The sequence below is a fragment of the Conger conger genome, chromosome 11, assembly GCF_963514075.1.
Source record: "Conger conger chromosome 11, fConCon1.1, whole genome shotgun sequence".
NCBI lineage: Eukaryota > Metazoa > Chordata > Actinopteri > Anguilliformes > Congridae > Conger > Conger conger.
The window spans coordinates 41,931,986-41,952,988 of record NC_083770.1 but is presented as its reverse complement, the minus strand read 5'-3'; the positions used below and the strand labels follow the sequence as shown (position 1 = coordinate 41,952,988).

Here is a 21,003-nt window from a genome sequence, read left to right as displayed (position 1 = left end):
AATTTTCACATGTTTAGCGAAACTGAGTTACCTGTGCAGAGGAGGATAGTTTAACAAGAGTATCAACTTGATACAGTGCACTGCCACACTCCTGTCTAGAGTCGATACACAGTCGCACTGTGTTGGTATCGTCACTGGTTAGAAGTTCCACGTCGTTCCACATGATGACTTCTTAGTCGTGACAGTCTATGTACCCTTACGACAATAAAGACAACAATATTACTGATAGCTCTGCGAATGTAATATCGGGCGCTTGCATGTTTGACAGTTTTCGCTAGCTAGTCAGCTAACAGCATCCTCTCTGACAGCAAAGCAATAACACTTACCTGACACTCCACGTTTCTGTTTTTCAATAAACTAAGCGAACTCAGCGTGGCTTCGCTCAATACAAAAATATATTTTGCTGCTCTCTCTCAGTATTCATAGCAAGGCAGCTGTTTAGTTCACTTTAGTAAAAAGCAGAGCCAAGCAGCCAGGACCGACTCATTCCAGCTCAACATTGAAATTTGGCGGCAGAATCAGAAATAAGTACTTCCGGTAAAAGGCCATTTCCATGGAAACCCGCCCTGGGCAACAAACGCCGTTCAGGAGAACCACATTGAATCCTCATATCCTGTGTTATTTTGGGAAAAACTGAGGAAAGAAACTCCGAAAATGAATCGGAGGTACACATTTATCGACTATAGCTAACCACTAACAACAGACTGAGATTATAATCACATGTAACGTTGGCTAACGTTTTATTTTAAAATTGCGTTTTCCAAAAGTTCTCAAATGTAACTAGCTAGGGGAAGACTAACGTATTCTTATGAGTTTTTAATCAAATTGTGGCACATTGCGGCACATTGCATTAATGGGACAAGAAACCCGTATGTTATTTTAATAAACAACATCACTTCGAAAGGTGTTTTTATTTTTTGCTTCAGGTTGACACTCCTGTGGGTGGATTTATCAAAAAGAAACTCCAATCACATATCTGTTTTATTTGCCTTGTGTAAGATAAGATGTTTTATTAGAGGGGTTCCGCTAGTCACCATCACTTAAGGTTCCATAAGTGGTCGGCTAACTATGCTACACGTCAGTGTAATATGAATGTAAAGTCAGTTATTCCATGTTTCGTTTTATCGTTTTATTATTCGCCTGGGCCAAGTGGCCAAGGGACAAGACTGGGACCCGGAAACCAGTACAGCCACGATAAGATCCCTGCAGCTGTTGGGCCCCTGAGCATTGCTCCAGGGGGATTATCCCTGCTTGGTCTAATCAATTGTAAGTCGCTTTGGATAAAAGTGTCAGCTAAATAACTGTAATGTAATGTAATGGTAGTAGCCCACGCCCATCCTGCAGATGTGGTGATTCCCCACCATGCACCACTAACAACATCCGGGGACTGAACTGCAGAGGAAAGCTTGCTGTGATAAGTGGTGGTGAAAGACGGCAGAACAATAAGACTGTATTATTGCAGTTTTGTCGTTCTTGGGATTCTGAGATGGCGGTAAGTGAGTGATATGTGCTATGTATTGACACCGATTCACCTCCATAGCGTATTGCTTTATATTTCAAAAGAGATGTGCAGCATAGATGTTTTTGACAAGATGGCGTCGCGAAGCAGCCATGTCGAGGTGGTGGTACTATGGATGTGTTTTTCCAGGCAACTTGATATCATTTGTTGTGAGCATGTTAGCTCATCGCATTAGCCTACCGATTGGTTTTTTAATGTCCCTGTGCATCCATATAACTTTGCTCATTTGCCTGCTCACCCACCCCGGTCGTACGGTTAATATACAAGGCCGCGGATTCAGCTTATGTTGCGAGCGCTGCATTTCCTACAAACGCTGGCTAATTAACCATAGTTAGCTAACGTTAGGATTTCTCTATTGCTGACTAACCTGGGTAATTGCTACATAAAGGTTGCTGTTTAGTCGTTCCGAAGATCGGCGATCGACTTTGTTAGATCATTTGATGGAGATGTACAGATGTTGCATTTTATGTTCAGTAACGTTGGCCCACAGGGAGATAGTCTCTTAGCATGTTGGCCGTCCAGGTCATTAGTGTCCCAATGAATTGCCTGCGCAATTGATCATTAGCTATAAATAGCTGTTTTGTGTGAGTCAAGTTCACTTGTGAACAGAAGAGCCGTGAGCTGGTTAGTTAGCGTGCACGATAATATGACTATTTGGATAAAAACACTTAATTAGTTAATCACTTTGATTGCTGGTTGAGCAACGTTAGCTAGCTCGCTAACATAAACACTGCATCGTGTTTCCAGGCCAGTGAGACCATTGTAGAGGAGCTGCCCAAAAGATCGCCCACAGAGACAAACAGAAGACCGAACATGGATTCCAAATCACCCAGAAACTCCAAACACCATCACTCACGATCCAGGTCACGATCAAGAGACCGAAAACGCAAATCATGTGAGTATACGCTCTCTTTGGAAACACTGCAACGGGTCTCCCCAATTCTGAGATACCTTTTCATACATCGCACTTAGCTGCAAAAAAGCATTTCGATTATTATTCGAGTAAAATATTATTGTATAGGGACTTTTTACACAACTGTCACAAATACGCTTTGCAGAGTAACAGAAAAGAGCAAAAACCAGGCCCGAACCTCCAAATAGCGAGCACATGAGAAACTCCCCAGGGACTAAATCTTTAGAGGAACCTGACTATGGGTGTAGATATGTCCATACATCATTTGTTATCGTAGCAACGATTGTGTACTTTCTTTCTGTGAAAGATCATAAAATGTATCTTTTCTAGCTGACAAGAAGCACAGACGAAGTCGAAGCAGGAGCAAAGAGGTAACTAACCTTCGTACATCGCAGACAGTTAAGGCTAGTTTATGCTTATTGCACCTTTACCGTAGTTGTCCTTATTAGTTGTAGTACGTGGTAAGTACAAAGCCTTATGAATTAAATGAACTGATGTCAGACTAGTGGGTTATAAAGCATGGTTGCATTAATTTAATGTGGACAAAGGTGAATGTTTTTCTTTTTGTCTTCATGAGATGACACCTTTAGATTGCCTACATTTGGGCAACCATAATAGTAGCCCTTTTAGATTGAATCTGTTTGTGTAGGAGCGTTTTTTTTTTCTTTCTTTTTTGGTTACTTTTTTGTTGAACCTTGTGTGTAGATCACATGATAACATTTGTATAATAAATCATACTCAGCGTGCTTATGCACGAAGAGACTGTCAGAACTGAAGACGCTGCTGACACTGGTAGCAAAATTATATGCCTCCTTCCTGGAAAGGTAACTACCACTATTCAAACTCATATTTGCCTTCTTAGAAAAGAATGAACTTTTATTTTTTCATTTTGAACGAACACAGACAACACCTTTTGCTTAATTAGAGTAATTCAGAGTGATCCAGGTCGGATAGTTGCTGGCAGAATTGGCCCAATAATTCATACCTAGTGATAAAATTAATCTTAAAATGCATGCTTACAACACAGTAATTTGAAAAAGAAGTTGATTTGAAATTAACTGCATCTTCATTCTTCTGGGATGCATGAATTGAAGCAGGATCTGTGACTGAAATACCCCGTGTCAATTTTACTTTTTAAGTTACCCTTTTGGATTCCACCTGACTGGAGTGTTGGTTGGTGGTTTTTAGTAACCACTACTAAATTGCTTCTGGCTCTCTGCATTGCAATTGATATATTTTAGGGGTCTCTTTCGCAGATGATGGGGAAAGTTGTCTTGCGTCAGGCAATCTGTTGTCAAAATGCAGTAGTGGATGTTACATATGATGCGGATTGAAGACGACATTCTGCCAAATCCTGTAAACTGCGGCAGGAAGCCTGTCACTGTTGTGAAAGTGCAAGTGATGTCACTGCCACATGTTCATCTTCATGGTTACACCCCTGCAACAGAAGGGGCAACTTAGGAGTATATTCCCACCAGTCTTGACAGGAGAAAGACAAACAAACAAAAAGCAATCGTTACTGATTTTATTCATTACATTACTCAAATGCCTTTGAAAGTTGGGGTGGTTGGGGTTGTGACTTTAAAAGGTTACCAATGAGTGAGTTCTATAATTGACTTTTTGGGGACTTCATTTTTTGGGAATTCATACTAACTCTCTTTGTTGCGCTATTTTCCTGAAAGAGCCGACTTCTTCTTGAAACAGGCGCGGAGGAGGGACCTGGACAAGCCCACAAAGGCGCACCGGGCGGAAGAAGAGCGGGAGCCGGCTGAGAGAGGGCGGGAGCGGCTGGAGGCCGAGAACGGGGAGGAGCGCCATCGCCGTAGAGACGGGAAGCCGTGCCGCGGGCGGAGTCACTCCCGGTCACGCTCGCGGGAGAGGTGAGACAACCATGAAAAGGTGTCATTGGGGCTTCGTCCAACTTTTAAAAAAGAAACGCCACCATTCACCACCCATCGTATGCTGAATGAAGCATCACTTTTGAAGGCTGGTGAGGTGATGCAGCAGGGCTTATAATTATATAAAAATTCGTTATTTAGCTGATGCTTTTATCCAAAGCGACTTACAGTTGATTAGACTAAGCACAGGACAATCCCCTCCACAGCTGTGTGGATCTTATTGTGGCTACACTGGGGCTTGAACCATCAACCTTCTGGGTTGTAGTCCTGTACCCTAGCTACTAGGCCACAGGCCTGCCTTGCTTTAGCCGGGAGCATAACCCTGTGGTGCTGTCCTATCTGGGGGTGCACAGGCGGAATCGCAGCAGGAGCCGGGACAGGAAGAAGAAGCCAAGGTCTCGCTCAGGGTCCCGTGCCAAACACCGGCACCGCAGCAAGAGCCGCAGCAAGAGCAGGTGAGTGGAGTGAGTGGAGTGAGTGGAGTGAGTGGAGTGAGTGGAGTGAGTGGAGTGAGTGGAGTGAGTGGAGTGAGTGGAGTGAGTGGAGTGAGGTTTGGGTCTGACTCTGACTGTGTGTTAATGGTGTGTATGGTGTGTGTTAATGGCTGAACACTTGTTCTTCAGGGAGAGGAAGAAGAGACTGGAGAAAGTGAAAGTCCGCAGGAAGTCCCGCAGCCGAACCCCGAGCCCTGTCATATTCCGCGGCCGGAACACCGCCATGGACGCACAGGAAGCCCTGGCCCGGAGGTACTGCCCCTCCACCAATCAGCTGCGAGGGCCAGAATATGTAAATATGCCATTCAGAAGCGTGACTGTTTATCGTGGACTGAATGTTACGTTCCTCCGCCAGGCTGGAACGGGCGAAGAAACTGCAGGAGCAGAAGGAGAAGGACCTGCTGGAGATACAGCATCAGCAGCAGGAGATCGCTGCAGGTACAGCCGTGTCTCCTGATCGGGGCGGCTCTCCCAAAAAGGAGATTCAGTCGGTTTCTGCTTACCCAAAGTACCATCCACTTATCTGTCCCTCCTAATGCCAGGGTTACTCAAGCCTGCAGAGAGTTTAATTTTACAGGATTTGATCAGACACTAATTCACCCTCTGCTGTGCACCAACCCATTGGAGTTCGACGTATCAGGATGAGCTGCAGTAGATGATGTGTAGAAAACAAATAAAATGGCAACTAAATGATCTGGATGGGGTAGTACTCTGAGAAAGTGGAAACAACCCGGATATTAAATTAAGGTATAACTGCCCCCTAAGAGCATCAGTATTAAAGCAGACCTGTGTAGGTGATGAATAGTATGTGAGTGTGGTCTGGGGTGTGACCCATTTCAAACCGTGCTCACAGATGTGCAGAGCATACAGAATTGTAGTGATGCAGAGCCAGTTGATAACCTGGGCGCCGTTGTGGCGATACAGAGCCAGTTGATAACCTGGGCGCCGTTTGTGGCGATACAGAGCCAGTTGATAACCTGGGCGCCATTGTGGCTCTCAGTGGCAGGGCCCCTGCTGGTGGATCCTGCGGTGGCGGCTGCCGGCCCCTCGGTGCTGAATGTGGCCGCTCTGCTGGCCTCGGGCACTCAGGTCACGCCCCAGATCGCCATGGCGGCGCAGATGGCGGCCCTGCAGGCGAAGACGCTGGCGGAGACGGGCATCGCTGTGCCGAGCTACTACAACCCGTCGGCCGTCAACCCCTCCAAGTTCGCGGAGCAGGAGAAGAAGAGGAAGATGCTCTGGCAGGGCAAGAAGGAAGGGGTGAGTGTGCCCGACCGCCCGGGACGCGTTTCCCACAAACTCTGACAACATGTAGCGTTTGCCATGAATTAAGATAACGTATAGTGAAAATGATCATTTTACTTGCGTGTGGTTTGTGTGCTTGTAGATTTGCATTTGCTAATTTAATTTGTCTGATTTTAAGGACAAGTCACAGACGGCTGAACTTTGGGAGAAGCTAAACTTTGGAAACAAGGACCAAAATGTCAAATTCCGAAAGCTAATGGGCATTAAAGTGAGTGCTTTTTTTTTTTTTTTTTTTTTTTGCCGGCATGTGTCCGTGTGAAAGAGAGACTTTCTTTTAGTGTTTTTTCGTTGTATGATAAGTGTGTAAGTTCTGGGTCATAATTTCCCCCAAAGTGGGTGGGGTCATGGGGGTTTGTGATGATCCAGAATCCTTGAATCTGGTTGTGGTAACATTGAAATGGCCCCGCTGTTCCAGGGCGAAGAGGAAGGGGTGGTCCCCGGGGCGATAAACGAGGAGGGCCTGAGGACGCTGCAGCAGCAGGAGGAGATGTTCCGGAACCTGGACGTGCAGTACGAGATGGCGCGGTCCCAGACGCACACCCAGCGGGGGATGGGCCTGGGCTTCTCCTCGCGGGGGATGGACTCCATCTGAACGGCGGCGGCCTGCGTTCTGCTCGCCTCCACAGTCCGCTCGCAGTCCTGGCATAGCTCCGTTTGCCTAGTGACGTACCGTGATGTCGCATTCTCATTGCTGTAGATTAGTAATCCGGCACTGACTGTACAGCTGACCGTAGAGTGTACGCTAAAATGTGTTGCTTGTGTCGAGGGTGACATTGTAACCACCTAAAGTTCATTTCATGATCTGTTATGGCATATACGTAGTCGACGCACGTCTTGAGACCTTACCTGAGACGAGCAAATGGTCAAAAATATATTTTACAAACCGCTTTTCTTTTAGGCGATGATAGGAAAGCTGAGTTCTGAAGGTGTGCTTTAGAAGTTCCACAGCAATCGGAATGCGACGCGTCAGGATGCGTCACTACGCAGGCGAGCAGGTCGCCGAGCAACACCGGCACACCTTCCTCCTGGTCCCCGCAGAGAGACTTTACACAGCGCTTGGAACTGCTGGAGCTCTGTGTTCGAGGACTTCTGGTGTAAAAGCCTTTCTGTTTACATTAGGAAGAGAAAGACAAAACAAAAAGCTAGTAAACTAGCTTGCATGGGTGTTGCATTGAATCTATAATTTATTGAGGGAAAAGAATTGATAGAAACAATCTCCCAGCTGGTCTTCTGTACATAGTCCAGTGCTGATTGAATTCCATACATCCTTTTCAGAAAATTACAAATATGGTTTAATATGACAGTTGTTGAGAAGGCTGGCCCAGGAACAGTTAACACAATCCTACAATTGTAATTGCTGTGTTCCCCTCCTCTTTGTACTAAAATGTAAATATTTTCATTTATTTTAACATGAAAGCAACATTGGCTGTTGAAGCGGAATCACTAATTACCATTTGATTCCCAGTGAGGTAATACAACTTCTAACCAATCACAGAATATGTAGCGTTTCATCTAAAAGTCCATTTAGTTTTGACTTTAATCATATGACGATGAGCACTATCCAAAGGACTGGGTCTTTATTTCCGCTGATGGCACGACTGCAACGACAACCGTCAAACCGCCTTTGTATAAAATATATTTACTTCAATAAAAATAAAAAAATAATTTAAAAAAGTATCTTTTCTGGTGTCTAATATTCACATTGTTTCATCATTCAAGCTATTCAGCAGGGGTGGGATCTGCTCTGTGTGTAGAAGGCTGTTGTATTTTTACCCAAAGCTGAGAACCCAGGTTCAATGTGTTAGTTGGTCGTATACACTAAGGCGTTTCACTCGAGTTTCTTCCGTTACATTTTATTTATCAGATTCCTTTATCCAAAGCGACGCACAAAAAAGCGCATATCAAGGTCATTCGGAACTACATGTTGATTCATAGATTTTTATTTATGGATAAAAAGGACAACAATCCAAGGGATAACATAAGATGTAAACGCGCATTTCCAACATGGTCCCTGTTGTAATAGACAGGACGGACAATAACAACATCCAATTTATCCAGGTTGGATAGCTACAATTCACAAACGGCTGTACGGCCATGCACGTTATTTCCAGTACGGATGGCAAATAGGCCAAGGCCATAAGGAATTCTTCCCACCATCTAAAGACGTGCAGGTAAGGCCAATTGGAGACCCCCTACAATGGATTGGCCACCTGTCCAGGTTTTGTTCCTGCCTCTAACCCAGTGCATGCTGGGATAGGCTCCAGCCTCCCTGTGACCCTTGACCCTTGTCAGGAATAAGTGGCTTAGATAGTGGAAGGATGGATGGACCTGGCTTGTTAACTTGTAGATAAGACCACAGCAAAACTTGACATGAGTAGACCTGTCATTTCATCAGCGCTTTTAGAAATGTAGGGGAAATGTTGGATCATAAATGAATATGGCCTTCACTGCCTGATCAAGTGTTTAAGTAAAACTTTTGAGTGATTCCGTCAGATTTCCCTAAATATTGAACATTCACTGTTAAATCCCAGAAGAAGAAAAAAAAATAACATTGTTACAATAAGATGTACATAAATTGAGTTAATTTCTACCTATAATCAGTGTGGTAGCATCAAGTAACAGAAAACGTATAACCAACCTTGATTCCGGTATGTGTGTGGATTCTTGAGGACTGCTGTCTTAACCTGGGCCAGGTAACCGGGGATCCTATACGGCACCTGTGTAAAGTTAATTCGAAAGCCTTGGGTTCACGAACAGGTGCCTCAGCCAATCAGGAGTGCGAAGCTCGCCCAATCAGCGGTCTCGCCTGTCTACCTATGACCTCCGAACCAGACACGGACAAAGATGGCGGAGTTTGATTTTGGGGATAGTGAGCTGTTTCAGCAATTGGATGAAGACCGACCTACAAGCACGCATATTCGATTTGAACAAGATGAAGAGAACCCCGAGGAAGTCCTTGAGCTCCGAGAGAAGTTAGAAGAATGCGAAGAAACGATCAATCGGCTGCAGTTAGAGAATATCCTTATGGAAGAAAACGCTCGCCGCTGTTGTCGTTAGCAAGCTAGCTAGATGGCTAGCCTTTATTTCAATTCGTTGATGGAACAATAATATATTTAACCAGTCGTTTTAATAGGTGTAATGGTGTTGTGCCTATGGAATGTTGAACCTCAAAACATATTTTTTCTGCCACGTTCACGTGTTTTCGAGTATAAGCCGCGGCCTGCCTTGCTAGCTAGTTAGCAAGCGCACTTTGAAATCAAATATCGCCGCTCAGATAGCCATTGGTTAGAGCATAGCTTTGCGTATATCGTGGTTTCGACTGGAATAATCACTAGATATGATTTCTTCCTTTGAATCCAACTCGCATGGATTAGTGCATCAGAATTCTATACATACCAACGCAGATTGGCACAAATGACCGCTTGACCAGGCAGTCAGCGAAGTGATCTTTTGATTAAACAAGCACGCTTAACAATAGAATCTTGACACATTAACGTTCAGGTGGTTGTAGTTAGTTTAGCTGTAGATACGTGAGCTGAAACCAATCGCTGTATTTGGTTTCAGAATCTGCGTTAAGCCTAATTTGTCCAGGGACGTTGTTTTTTAGATGTGCGGTTTCACTTTCGTTTCATTACAATATTGTCAACTGATTTTGCGAGATGGTATCTAACTTATGAACGTATGATATCTGAAACTGTCAGATGCAACCCTCTTTGCTGTAATATTTAGTCTTTTAGTTGTTTAGACGTGTTTCGTGGGTGCTTTGCGTTTCAGTTTTTCTGAGTGTCTTTAGAAAGCACGAAATGAATTCCAAAATGGAACTGTTCCCTAACTGTCTTTGCACATCAAGATTTGAAGAGAAAATTGAATATTTTGGCAAGCCCGAGGTAAGCGGTTTCATTCAATACTGCAAAAAAATGATAATGATAATCTGGTACCAGGGTATGAACAGTCATCATTGCGCCATTTTCTTCTTCAGTGGTTTAAATGTGGAGGACAGTAAATTGGATGGACCACTCCTTCAAATACTTTTTGCAAACAATGATGTCTCCAAGTAAGTATGGTCCATTTCATTTTTCAAAGTACCGCTGCCTTGGTTCGGAAGCTAATTACCTTCAGAAGCTTACCTTACTCTGCTCTTGATTGAAGCTTTTTTTTTTTGTTTGTTAATGTTTGCTAGGCAGTGTCGTCAAGAGATTGAAGACTGCATCTATGGTCTTGTTCAGAAGCACATGCAGCAGCAAAAGAAGGAAACGGAGAAGTCTTCCTTTCACATCAGACCCCAGGTATGCTTTCTCTTTTCCTCAAATCTGCAAACTAAATCCGAGCATTACTTTCCTTATGATCAACGCTGAATGCTTTTGTTTTGTATGAGAGTGAAAGATTGTATCCATTTCTGCTTCTTTACCTTGTAGCCTTCAAGTTTTGTTTTGGAAGAAAATCATAAAGTGAAGATTTCAGACCCGATCAAAAAGATCAAGGAAGCTTTCAGTGTAAGTCTCTTTATTGTGTTCCTACCATTACAAATTAGGAATGAGACTGTGTAAATGGCATGCACATGCACATGCACATCACAGTCCAAAAGCAATTTACTGTATGTGACGGTCAATGTAATGCTGAGGGGTTAAACGGTAAAATCTTTTACAGAAAATTGCACAGTTATTGAAAAATTGACTAACTGACAAATTAAAAACTTAACAAATTTTTTTTTTTAGTAGTCCATTAAAAGATGTACACTGACATGCAAAAGTGAACTCCTATGCTTTTCCAGAAAGTAGCTTTGCAATCGTGCATTTGTTATTTTGGACATTTACAGTAAGCATTCAGTATCATTTCAGTCCTAACTCCTGGAGGCGAGTTAATCATGCTTTTCCAGTGAATTTGCAGGCAGTTTGCTCACAATGTGATGGTGTCTGTTCCTGTGTGATGCAGTGGGCTACTTTTAGTGCCATGTTGGTTTAGGGGGCCCTGATGTTGCTGTCCTTTAGTAACATGGTGGTTTAGGGGGCCCTGTTATTGCTGTCCTTTAGTAACATGGTGGTTTAGGGGGCCCTGATGTTGCTGTCCTTTAGCATCATGGTGGTTTAGGGGGCCTTGTTATTGCTGTCCTTTAGTAACATGGTGGTTTAGGGGGCCCTGTTGTTGCTGTCCTTTAGTAACATGGTGGCCTATGGGGCCCTGTTGCTGTTCCTGCAGGTGGTTGGGAGTGTGCTGTACTTCACCAGCTTCTGCCTGGACCGACTGGGCCAGCCCCTGCTGAACGAGAACCCTCAGCTGACTGACGGATGGGAAGTTCCTAAGTATCCTTCTGTACTGAGCATGCTCAGAATGGACCTGCTGCATGTCGGGTCAGGTCTGTGTATGCGATGGAGGTGAGGCCGTACAGTCTCCTTGTGTCGCTCTGTCCGGACTTTGAGTCTGCAGCTGCCTGCAGGCTGTAGTTCACCGAAAGGCTGGCCATGTTACTGAACTGTCCCGAGAGCTTCCTGAATCTGTGTTGCTAAGATACCAGCAGGTGTTCTGCCAGGTTGTTGCAGCAGAGGGACAAGACCTGCAAGTGAAGCAGAAGGACAGAAGGTGTGCTACTTTTCCTTTTCATGTCACTGCAAATTTCATTGCTCCCTGAAGGATTTGTTTTCTCCTGATTAATTGTGGAAATACTAAATTTATCACCTAAATATCTGTGGTCACAAGTGTATATTCCTGAATTCTCTCCTGTTAGTTGTTGGAGTGTGCAAGTGCTCTTAATGTGCAAGCTCATGACCTACCAAGTCCTTTGCTTCTGGATGTGATATTTGGGATTAAAATCAGAGAGATTCACGTCCCCTATCCTTGGTGAGATTTGTCTGCTTTATCACTTCACCGACAGACCAAAGCCTTCCTGCTTCAACTGTGGTGCGGAAGACCACCAGCTGAGAGACTGCCCGAAGGTAATCACCCGTTTCCTGCTGGGGCAGCAGTGGACTTACTGTGCCACCATTTTATGTGGGACCTGGCAATTTTGAGCCCAGGAGCTGAGAATGGCACGCACACATGCAGTGGGTTCTTACCTATGAGATCTACAGACTGCTTCTGCTGAAATTGTGCTGCCATTAAAACGCGTTAAAGGCCAGTTTATAGTCCAGCGACAGTCACTCAACTGAAATTGCAGTTCGTGAACAGCAGCCCTCTGTCACTGGACAATAAACTGGCCTTATCACCAAGAGAATGGAATGTCAAATGTATATTCATAAAAATGAAAAATGTACAATGAAATGCCTGTGTTTTATGGAGGAGGTATTTGGTTCGGTTTCTAGCCCAAGGACATGGTCCGTATCAACGAGAAGAGGAAAGAGTTCTCTGGAGGCAGCAACCAGAGCAACCAGAGCAACCAGCGCTACCACGCAGAAGAAGTGGAGGAGCGGTTTGGTAAATATAAACCAGGAATAGTGAGGTAAGATCATTTTTGTGTGTGTTTTTAAAGCAGTTCACTTATTAGCGAGTGATTGTACTGATTTGTATATTGTAACAATGTAATTAATAGTTTTTCAGTAAAGTTTCTGAGATTTTTCATTTTGAATGTGGCTTAAACAACAAAACAGTGCGCTTCATAAACTCCCACACAGATAGACCCAGTATTTGAGCTTTAAGAAGTAAAATTCTAGACTGACTCCAGTGCCTGACGGGAATGATTTAGCAGTAAAGCTTTAACACAAACCCCTCGCCATAAGGCTGACGACATCTGTCATAAGATTTACAGATAAAAGTATTGACAGCATTTATGTCTGCCGTATGGCGCGTGGGGTTGGGGTACAGTGCGAGCGATGTGCCGTGTTGGTTTCTGTGCGCAGTGAGGAGCTGCTGGAGGCTCTGGGTGTGACCGAGCGCACCCTGCCCCCCTTTATCTACCGCATGCGGCAGTTGGGCTACCCGCCAGGCTGGCTGAAAGAGGCCGAGCTCGAGAGCTCGGGTCTGGCGCTCTACGACGGAAAGGGTGAGACGCCGCGGCCCGTAGCGTAGTGGTTAAGGTTCATGACTGGGACACGCAAGGTCGGTGGTTTGATCCCCCGGGGAGGATTGTCTCCTGCTTAGTCGAATCAACTGTACATCGCTCTGGGTTAAGAGTGTCTGCCAAATGCAATTCATGTAATGTAATGTAGACGTGTTTCCCGGGGACCGGGAGAAGAACAGGGCTGGGCAATTCCAGGAAGCTTGCACAAATTTATTTTATTTTATTTATTTAGTTAATTTTTTAAAAGTATTATTTCTGTGGATTTTTAATAACATTAATTGGTGTTTTTTTTCCTGTTAAGTGTCGAGTGATGGAGAAATCCCTGAGGACGACAATTTCCAGACTCTGAAAATTTCGTACGACATCTCCAAGCTGGTGAACTTCCCCGGATTCAACGTTTCCACACCTACTGATGTCACCGATGTAAGTGCCTGGCTCTTGGTTGGTTATTGATTTAAAACCATGACAGGCACGCTATATCTCAACGGCTGATCAAAAGCCGAGAGTGTATGTTTAAATTGAAATTGTTTCCTTGATTTTTATGTTCATGCGTTTTTAAGGATTGGAGGTTATATGGGTCTGTCCCGATACAACAAGATCACATGAAGAAGAACTTTGCTGCTTTCCTCTCCACTAATTACCCAATGGTAAATATTACCCTCTCCCAACAACCAAATCGGCTACATTTGACTGCACCTTCAGTTACACAGTGTTCAATTTCTACTATTTACGAACAGCCTGATTCCAACTGCAACAAACGGGCGCATGAATCTGAGTCGACCCCGAGGCACACTAAGAAGAGGCGGTCTGATCCTAATAACTCCAGGTGTTCGGACATGGAGGTTGATTCAGGTAGTAGCCTTTCTTCAACTTGTAGGTGAAGTATGAACATAGAAATAAATTCAGTTTCCACAGACTCTGTGTGTGTGTATATGACGCTGTGTGCGTGTGACCCTATATGTTCCTGTGTGTGTTTGATGCTCTGTGTGTATGTGACGTGTATGTGCGTGTCTATGACGCTGTGTGCGTGTGACCCTATGTGTTCCTGTGTGTGTTTGATGCTCTGTGTGTGTTCCTGTACGTATGACGTGTGTGTGACGCTGTGTGTGTGACGCTGTGTGTGTGACGCTGTGTGTGTGTGTGTTCCTGTGCTTATCCTCCAGGCTCAGAGACCCCCCGGAGTTCTCGCAGCTCTGACAGCTTCCAGTTCCAGCCCCCTCTCCCCCCCGGCTCCCCCTCCTTCAGCTCTCCTCCCCCCCTCCCCCGTGGCACGCCCCCCGCCACGCCCACCCCGCCCCCGCTGCCCAAGGACACGCCCCCGTCCACACCGGCCAATGGGTCGCCGGCGCTGCGGGGCGGGCGGGGCTGCGAGGAGGTGGGGGAGGAGGACACGCTGACTCTGGAGGAGCTGGAGGAGCAGCAGCGCCTCATCTGGGCCGCGCTGGAGAATGCCGACACCGCCACCAACAGCGACTCCGAGACCCCCGCCCTGGGCACGCCCCGCGTCAGCTCCTCCGGGGCCTCCACCCCCGCCCACATCGACACCGAGACCGAGGTGGAGGAGGAGGAGGGGGAAGGGGAGGAGGAGGAAGGGGAGCAGGCCGACGGGACGATGGAGGTGGAGGAAGGGATGGAGAAATCTGAGAGGTTGAAGGAGGAGGCGGTGGAGAAATCGGAGAAGTCCGAGGTGAAGATGGAGGTGGAGCAATCTGGGACTGCTGACGAGGCTTCCTCCAGAAATGGCCAAGAGACCCCGGCCGGGGAAGACCCGGCAGCTGCAGGTGGTTACGCCGACTCCACGGTGACGGTCGTGGGAGAGGACGCGGGCCAATCGGAGCTGCCGCAGACATCGGAGGGGGCGGAGACCCCCGGGCCCGTCAGCCAGGACGGGGGCGCCCTGGCCACCCCCGGAGAGGCTGGGAAGGTGGGCTCTGTTCCCCACCGGAGCAAGTTCGCCGCGGGCATCATCCCGTTTGAGGACACGCCCGAGTACAAGGACGTCGCCGAGGCGACCGGTGTCTACCTCCGCATCCGAGACTTGCTGAAATTCTCGCCTCGAAATCAGGCCAAGAATAAGAAATAAACAGGGGAGTTGGACTCTGCAGGGCATCCAGCGAGCTGTCGTGCACAACAAACAAAATGTGTTTCTTTTAAACGAGCTTGTTGCTTCAAAACACTTTTTTAATTAGTCTCTCACACAGAGCAAATTGGAGATAACGCCTGGAAATTCAGTCCTTTGTAAAATCATTTTTAATTTTTTTTTTTTTCTTTTTTTTTTTTGGTATAAAACCTTTTTTTCTTTTTTTTTTTCTGTGTACAGGATAGCCGTTTTGTGGTTGGTTTGTAAGAAATGTCGAAGGTTTCTAAAATTGTGAAGATTTCTTTCAGAACCTCACAGTGACAAGTGGTGCTTGTTTTGTCTTTATTACACAGAAAAAGATGGGAATTTTGTAGAGTATCATTGGTGTTTTAGATGTTTTGATTTTTAAAGGGTTTCCCACCCCCCCCCTTTTTTTCTTTTCTTTTTTCTCCATGATTTTCTATTTTCAGGGATTTTTATGATGTGGTCCATCAGGTCTTTCTATGTCATTTTCAGATGGCACTTTGAGAATGTATTTTAAATATGTGCATTCATTCCACAATTCTTTTTAAAATTGAATGCAACAAAGTTAATACAAATGGGATTTTTTTTACTTCAACAGTCAGTGTATTTCTGAAATATGGCTCCACCTCATCATTCTGTCTGCACAGCTATTAACATTGAACTACATGACAATAACTAACGAATGGGGACTGAGAAGGTTCACATTACAATTGCAATTACTTCCCGTTGACACTAGGGGGCAGAAAATGGCTCTGCAGGAAATGAATGCAAACAATTTCTCATCAATTCTTTTTAAACCTGTCTTTCTCAGTTGAAGAGTATTAGACATCCCACACCCAATGAATTTAAGAAGGGATGTTTTAACTTCGAAGTGTAAGTTTTAACATATCTGCTTTTGTCATTGTGAATCCCTAGAATTAAAATGACAAATTGTAGGATGGAGTGGCTAAAATGGTAAGTTTTTATTTTTATTTTTATTTATAAATCCTGTTACGCTTCACACTTAACTTAGATTAGTTTGTAAATACACATTTATGTAGGATCACTGCACTGGAAGATGAGATTAATTTCTCAGTTTGTTTTTGAATCCCTTCCACACAATCTGGTGCTCTGTAAACTTTGGCTTTTGATATGGTCTTTATATGGTGAGTGTGCGGTCTGCATTACATAATTTGCAGTGTTTGTGGAGCGTTTTGTCCACCGGCACTAAAATTCTGTCTCGCATTGAATAGTGAGCAAGTATCTGCTCCTTGAGTAAAGAACGGCGCTGTGACGTACGTTACAAGCTTCAGCAACCATGCACCTGCGGATGAACTGGATTGCATTACTTTGGTGTCCGGATTAAGTGGTGGCTTCGCACTCGCTGTTCTGAAGTAAACTTATGAAGAATGTTCAGTACGTCAGACGGCCTCTGTGGCTTTCACCCTCCCGCCACCGCCAGACGTGCTCCTGTTGCTGCCGTTGAGAAAGACGACCTCGGAACGTACTTACATTTGCTGACTACTGTACTGCAGCTACGGACAGTTAGATTTGGGAGTTTTTCTCGACAAATTAGTGTGATTTTTATTCAACAAATGCGGGGCAGCCTAATCTGGTTTACAATCACCTGATTTTTATATTTTTATTATAAGCAAACCTAAAGGTAAGTCTGAATGTTGAAGACTTGCAACGCGTATTGGTGAGGGGGGGGGGTCTCCACTGTCAAATGCCATGACAACAACGTACTACTGTGCGTGCGGTCAGTCACGTGCCCCAGCTTGTCTGCTTGACAGGAAAGGTGGTGACACTGATCTGGCTTCCTGTACCAGGTGCGCAAGACCCCCAGCATGACAGACCGTATCCATGGAGATGGAGGAGGGTACTATGATAGCTGGATGCTGCTACTGTGACAGTCTGCTGTGCTGCTAAGATTATAGTATTCTCAGTGGCTCAGCAACTGTATCCATGGCATTTTCTTCAAAATTACGGGTATCAGGATGTGGCATTACACCTTTGCAAAAACTTTGTGTTTTTGATGTAGACTGACTCTCCCCTTGAGAAAATAGCCCACTGTTTTCCACAACAGTAATAGAATATTCATATAACAGTTGAAATTAATTGCTGGTCTTTTGTGCCACACATTTCACAGTGCAATCTAGAGTATTTGCACAACCATATTTTGTGCAATTATGAAGATCAGACAACCAAATGCTTTACTAGAGTTTAAAAATGAATATTTTATCTGATCATGTTATTGTGGTTCCTTGTAAATAAATATATATATATATATATATATATATGAATGATATTGCAGGACAAATAACAAGACAAATTGACAAATAACCTTTTTTGTCAATTTCATCATGAGATGTGAAATTATTTTCTAGACATGTATTTAAACGATAATCCCTTTAAATACACATACATTTCATGTTCAGAATTTGTTGGATAAAACCGGTACGTTTTGAGAAGAGGGTGTTACCGAGTCGTATTTGAGAGCAGCCCTAAGCATATTGAGTGGGCATATCAGCCGATAAACTCCGAAGACAAAGAAATTAAAGGAACTTGCAGTGAAAATGCAAAATTACCGCTGTGCTGCACGGCACGCACAGCGAGAGAGACTACGGCGTCTGGCTGTCAGTGACGTCATCGCGCCGCCCGTCGCGGACAACGTGAAGGCGTTGGGAGCGAGCGCGAGCTGAGCTGAACCGAAATCAAGGAAGGTCCGCTAGAGAGAGACTGCGTCTGGCCTTTAAAATCATTAAATAACGGCTAAACGAAAACATTCAAGGTAAGAGAGTGTAATCTTGGGTGGACGCCACGCCTCACCATGTTCAATTTCGGTTGTTTTTGGCTTTCTTTCTTGTTTGAAGTAATGCTGAACCGTGAAGCCGAGAAGGGGAACGAACACGAAGGGAGTTGCTGGCAGAATTGCTTAACCGGAGAAACTGAACGCCTATTCCCCGGGCCTCTAGCTAACCAACGAAAGCAAGGGCTTTAGAAATGACGAAAGACTTGATTTTCTAAAGTGTCGGAGCACCGACATTCGTTCCCCTTCACATTTACCGAAGCTGGAGAGCTTCTTGCAAAGGTTAGGGCATGCCATTGCTGCTGACAACTAATGTTTACCTTTATAACAGGATGACAAGCTATCTAGCTAATGTTCGATAACTAATGTGCCAAATTTGGGATTCTCCAGGAATGTCCCACAGCAAACCTGTGGAGTTGGTGTGTGTTTGTAGCTAACCTAGCTTTCTAGCGAATTATTAAAAAAAACGCGGCAAATCGTAGTTCATCCATGTGCCACTGGCCGGGTTACTTCCTAAACATACTGCACGCTAAATAAGCCAGTCAGTGACTTCGTTCTGAGTCGGTACAAAACGTCGTTTATGGTAAATAGTTTGATGTGGGCAGCGAGATAGTTTTTACTACTGCGTAACAAAGTTAGTAAGACAGCTGGTTTAACGGTTGATTACCCAAATCTTATTTTATTCTGTCAGAGTCTGGTTAATATTTCATAAAATATCGGACTAACTTGATTTATTTAGTCCAACTTTTAAACGTTGTTATACCGTAGAGCTAGCCTTTAGTAATGAATCATTTTGCGAGCGAGTTGATTATATACAGATGTGCCACCTCACTGTTTTGACTGGGCGAGAGAAATATCCAGCGTGTCGGTCTGAGTAGCGTGGCATCGTGTCAACGAATATATTGGTTTATTCGCCGTACTCCGGGAATACAATCACTTTCATGGGATTTCCTACGACCGTGTTTGCTCGTTATGATCCCAGGACTTTACTACAGCTCTTTACTTAGGCCCACTGAATTCAGTAGGAAGCGTTGCATCATCGGAAATAACGTTATTGTCCGGTTTCACCCACTGCTAATTCATCAGCTGTCCGTTTATCCCTCGTCTGACGGGCGGCCCACAGGTTGGTTAGAATGGAATATGAAAGTAAAGAGATGTGTATTTGTGCTCTATTTCTGTAAAATTAGTAATGTCCCTTAATTGTATGAGGTAGTGTTATGAAACTGTTTTACTTTTTATTTTATTTTATTGAAAGTGCAAAGTAATTATCCTTGAACATGAAGTACGGTGAAGTAGTTTTTGCTCAAACCTATTCGTACTTCACCGTCCTTGGAAACTTGTTCTGATGGTGTCAGTGTGCTTCATCGCACAACTGTCATCGATAGTTAAATTGGAGCAGTGGAGGTGAGCTTTTACTCCCTCTCCCTCCCTGGAGCATCTTGCCCACCCCATTGCTTCTCTCTTGACTGCTGCCTCTCATCCGCCACGCCCTGCATCGCAGCAGTGCAGTGGTTAGGGAACTGGGTTTGTACCTCGGCAGTTGCCAGTTTGATTCCCAGGAAGGACAGAGCCGTTATACCAGTGGCCCTCTCTCCTGTTCCTGGAGAGCCGCTGGGTGTGCTGGCTTTCGTTGTTACTTGGCACTTAGTTGATTAAACGTAGCATTTGATAACAAAGTGAACTCGCCTCACCTCACCTGGTTTCTTGGGTCAGAATTGGTTATTGGGTATTGAGGTGAAAACAAAAACCAGCACACCCTGCGGTTTCTCCAGGACCAGGAGTTAGCACACCCTGCGCCATGTGCTGAATTTGAACTGCTTCAGTGTGCATATATGTGGTTATGTAACTCTGCAAAATGCCAGTAATGAATGATTAAGCATCCCACATTCAATCGGCCGAACCCTCGCCAGCACGCAACACCCTCAGGGTCTGTGTTCATGAGGAGTTGCACAAACCTTCCCTTTCCCCGGCTGGCACGTAAAGCTGTCGAGGAACACTGCGGTCTTCAACAGTCGGTCAAGGGTTTGAGTCATAACTCTGGAAGAGTTACTCTGCCGGGGTTAATGAAAACGGAGCAGTTTTCGTGTGTGGGCTGGGTGCATCAGACGTGGGTCTAATTTGGGTCGGACATTTGGGTGAGTGTGGCAGCAGAAAGCTGACTCCAAATCACTGCGTCATGCGCGTCCGTGGGTAATCTTTCCTAATGGATTAAACGCAGGCGGATGCCAAATCGCAGCGCATCATCAGATGATTCTCCCTCAGCCCCCCTGATAACCACAGGGCTGCGTTATTCTGCTGAGCCGTAGGGACCCCATTATCAAATCAAACCGAAACTAGAGCTGGATTATAGGATGATAAAATGTCAGTGTGTGGGGAGTTTTTCAGTGAGTGTTTTATTAAGCGTTTCTTAAATGGTGTGGCCCCTGCGTGTTTATTGCATTTTAACACATCAGTCTGAGCTCCTTAACGCAGTGTTCAGTCCATTAGGCCCTGTAAACACACGCTTATTTAGCAGCAGGGGGCCTGGATTGCTTACTTGTGCGCCGTTTAACTAATTAGTCCTGTGAAATGATACAACAACATTGGGGGCGGTACCAGCTCTTGAGTCTAATGCTGCTATCGAGTTATCGGTGACGGAGTCATTGTGAGTTTAAGTGAGCTGAGTTTGAGTCAAATAAACGGATGCGTGAACGTGTGATAATTTGGTTGGGGCCAAGTCTGAAGCTGGGGGGGTCTGGTGCTCTGTCTCTTCCCCATGGACGACTTGTGGGGTGCGGCAGGGTGACCTTTGACCCCTTTGTTGATGATGAGCAGGCTCACTGCTGCCTCTCCTGGGTGAAGCAGAGCCAGGCAGGAGTAATCAAGCCGGAGAAGGTTGAAGCAGGACCAGACCAGGCAGGAGTAAACGATCCAGAGGAGGATGAGCCTGGGCCAGGAAGGCTCTTTCTTTCTTTCTTAATTTCATTCTCCTATATGCCGGGGACCACCAAC

General features: G+C 45.1%; 4 protein-coding genes across 7 annotated transcripts in view; 3 read left to right on the top strand and 1 right to left on the bottom strand.

Annotated features, from left to right (window-relative positions):
* Positions 1 to 163, bottom strand: part of kntc1 (kinetochore associated 1) — a 35,522-nt gene extending 35,359 nt beyond the window's left edge. The window contains exon 1 of the mRNA XM_061260069.1: positions 32 to 163. Coding sequence (XP_061116053.1) covers positions 32 to 163 — 132 coding nt within the window. The remainder of the gene's footprint in view (positions 1 to 31) is intronic.
* Positions 164 to 1,331: 1,168 nt separating this feature from the next.
* On the top strand, positions 1,332 to 7,804 carry LOC133140336 (arginine/serine-rich coiled-coil protein 2-like). 2 transcript variants are annotated; one of them, XM_061260208.1, is made up of 10 exons: positions 1,332 to 1,492; positions 2,267 to 2,414; positions 2,763 to 2,803; positions 4,137 to 4,312; positions 4,684 to 4,785; positions 4,954 to 5,076; positions 5,180 to 5,262; positions 5,825 to 6,084; positions 6,248 to 6,337; positions 6,545 to 7,804. In XM_061260208.1, exons 1-10 carry the CDS (start codon positions 1,487 to 1,489, stop codon positions 6,719 to 6,721), a joined length of 1,206 nt encoding a protein of 401 aa, XP_061116192.1. In that variant the 5' UTR covers positions 1,332 to 1,486; the 3' UTR covers positions 6,722 to 7,804. The 2 variants fall into 2 exon arrangements, with proteins under 2 accessions (XP_061116192.1, XP_061116193.1); XM_061260209.1 differs by lacking the exon at positions 1,332 to 1,492 and adding an exon at positions 1,602 to 1,622.
* Positions 7,805 to 8,964: 1,160 nt separating this feature from the next.
* Positions 8,965 to 16,176, top strand: zcchc8 (zinc finger, CCHC domain containing 8). Its single transcript, XM_061260261.1, has 14 exons — positions 8,965 to 9,147; positions 9,976 to 10,016; positions 10,109 to 10,183; positions 10,310 to 10,415; positions 10,545 to 10,622; positions 11,326 to 11,429; positions 11,635 to 11,706; positions 11,999 to 12,059; positions 12,426 to 12,562; positions 12,960 to 13,102; positions 13,422 to 13,543; positions 13,681 to 13,767; positions 13,858 to 13,972; positions 14,284 to 16,176. The coding sequence occupies exons 1-14, from the start codon at positions 8,974 to 8,976 to the stop codon at positions 15,201 to 15,203; spliced, it is 2,235 nt and encodes a 744-aa protein (XP_061116245.1). The 5' UTR covers positions 8,965 to 8,973; the 3' UTR covers positions 15,204 to 16,176.
* Positions 16,177 to 17,867: 1,691 nt separating this feature from the next.
* Positions 17,868 to 21,003, top strand: part of LOC133140104 (CAP-Gly domain-containing linker protein 1-like) — a 49,904-nt gene continuing 46,768 nt past the window's right edge. For all 3 annotated transcript variants that reach the window (XM_061259679.1, XM_061259678.1, XM_061259677.1), the window contains exon 1: positions 17,868 to 17,994. The gene's annotated coding sequence lies outside the window, so the exon portion shown is untranslated. The remainder of the gene's footprint in view (positions 17,995 to 21,003) is intronic.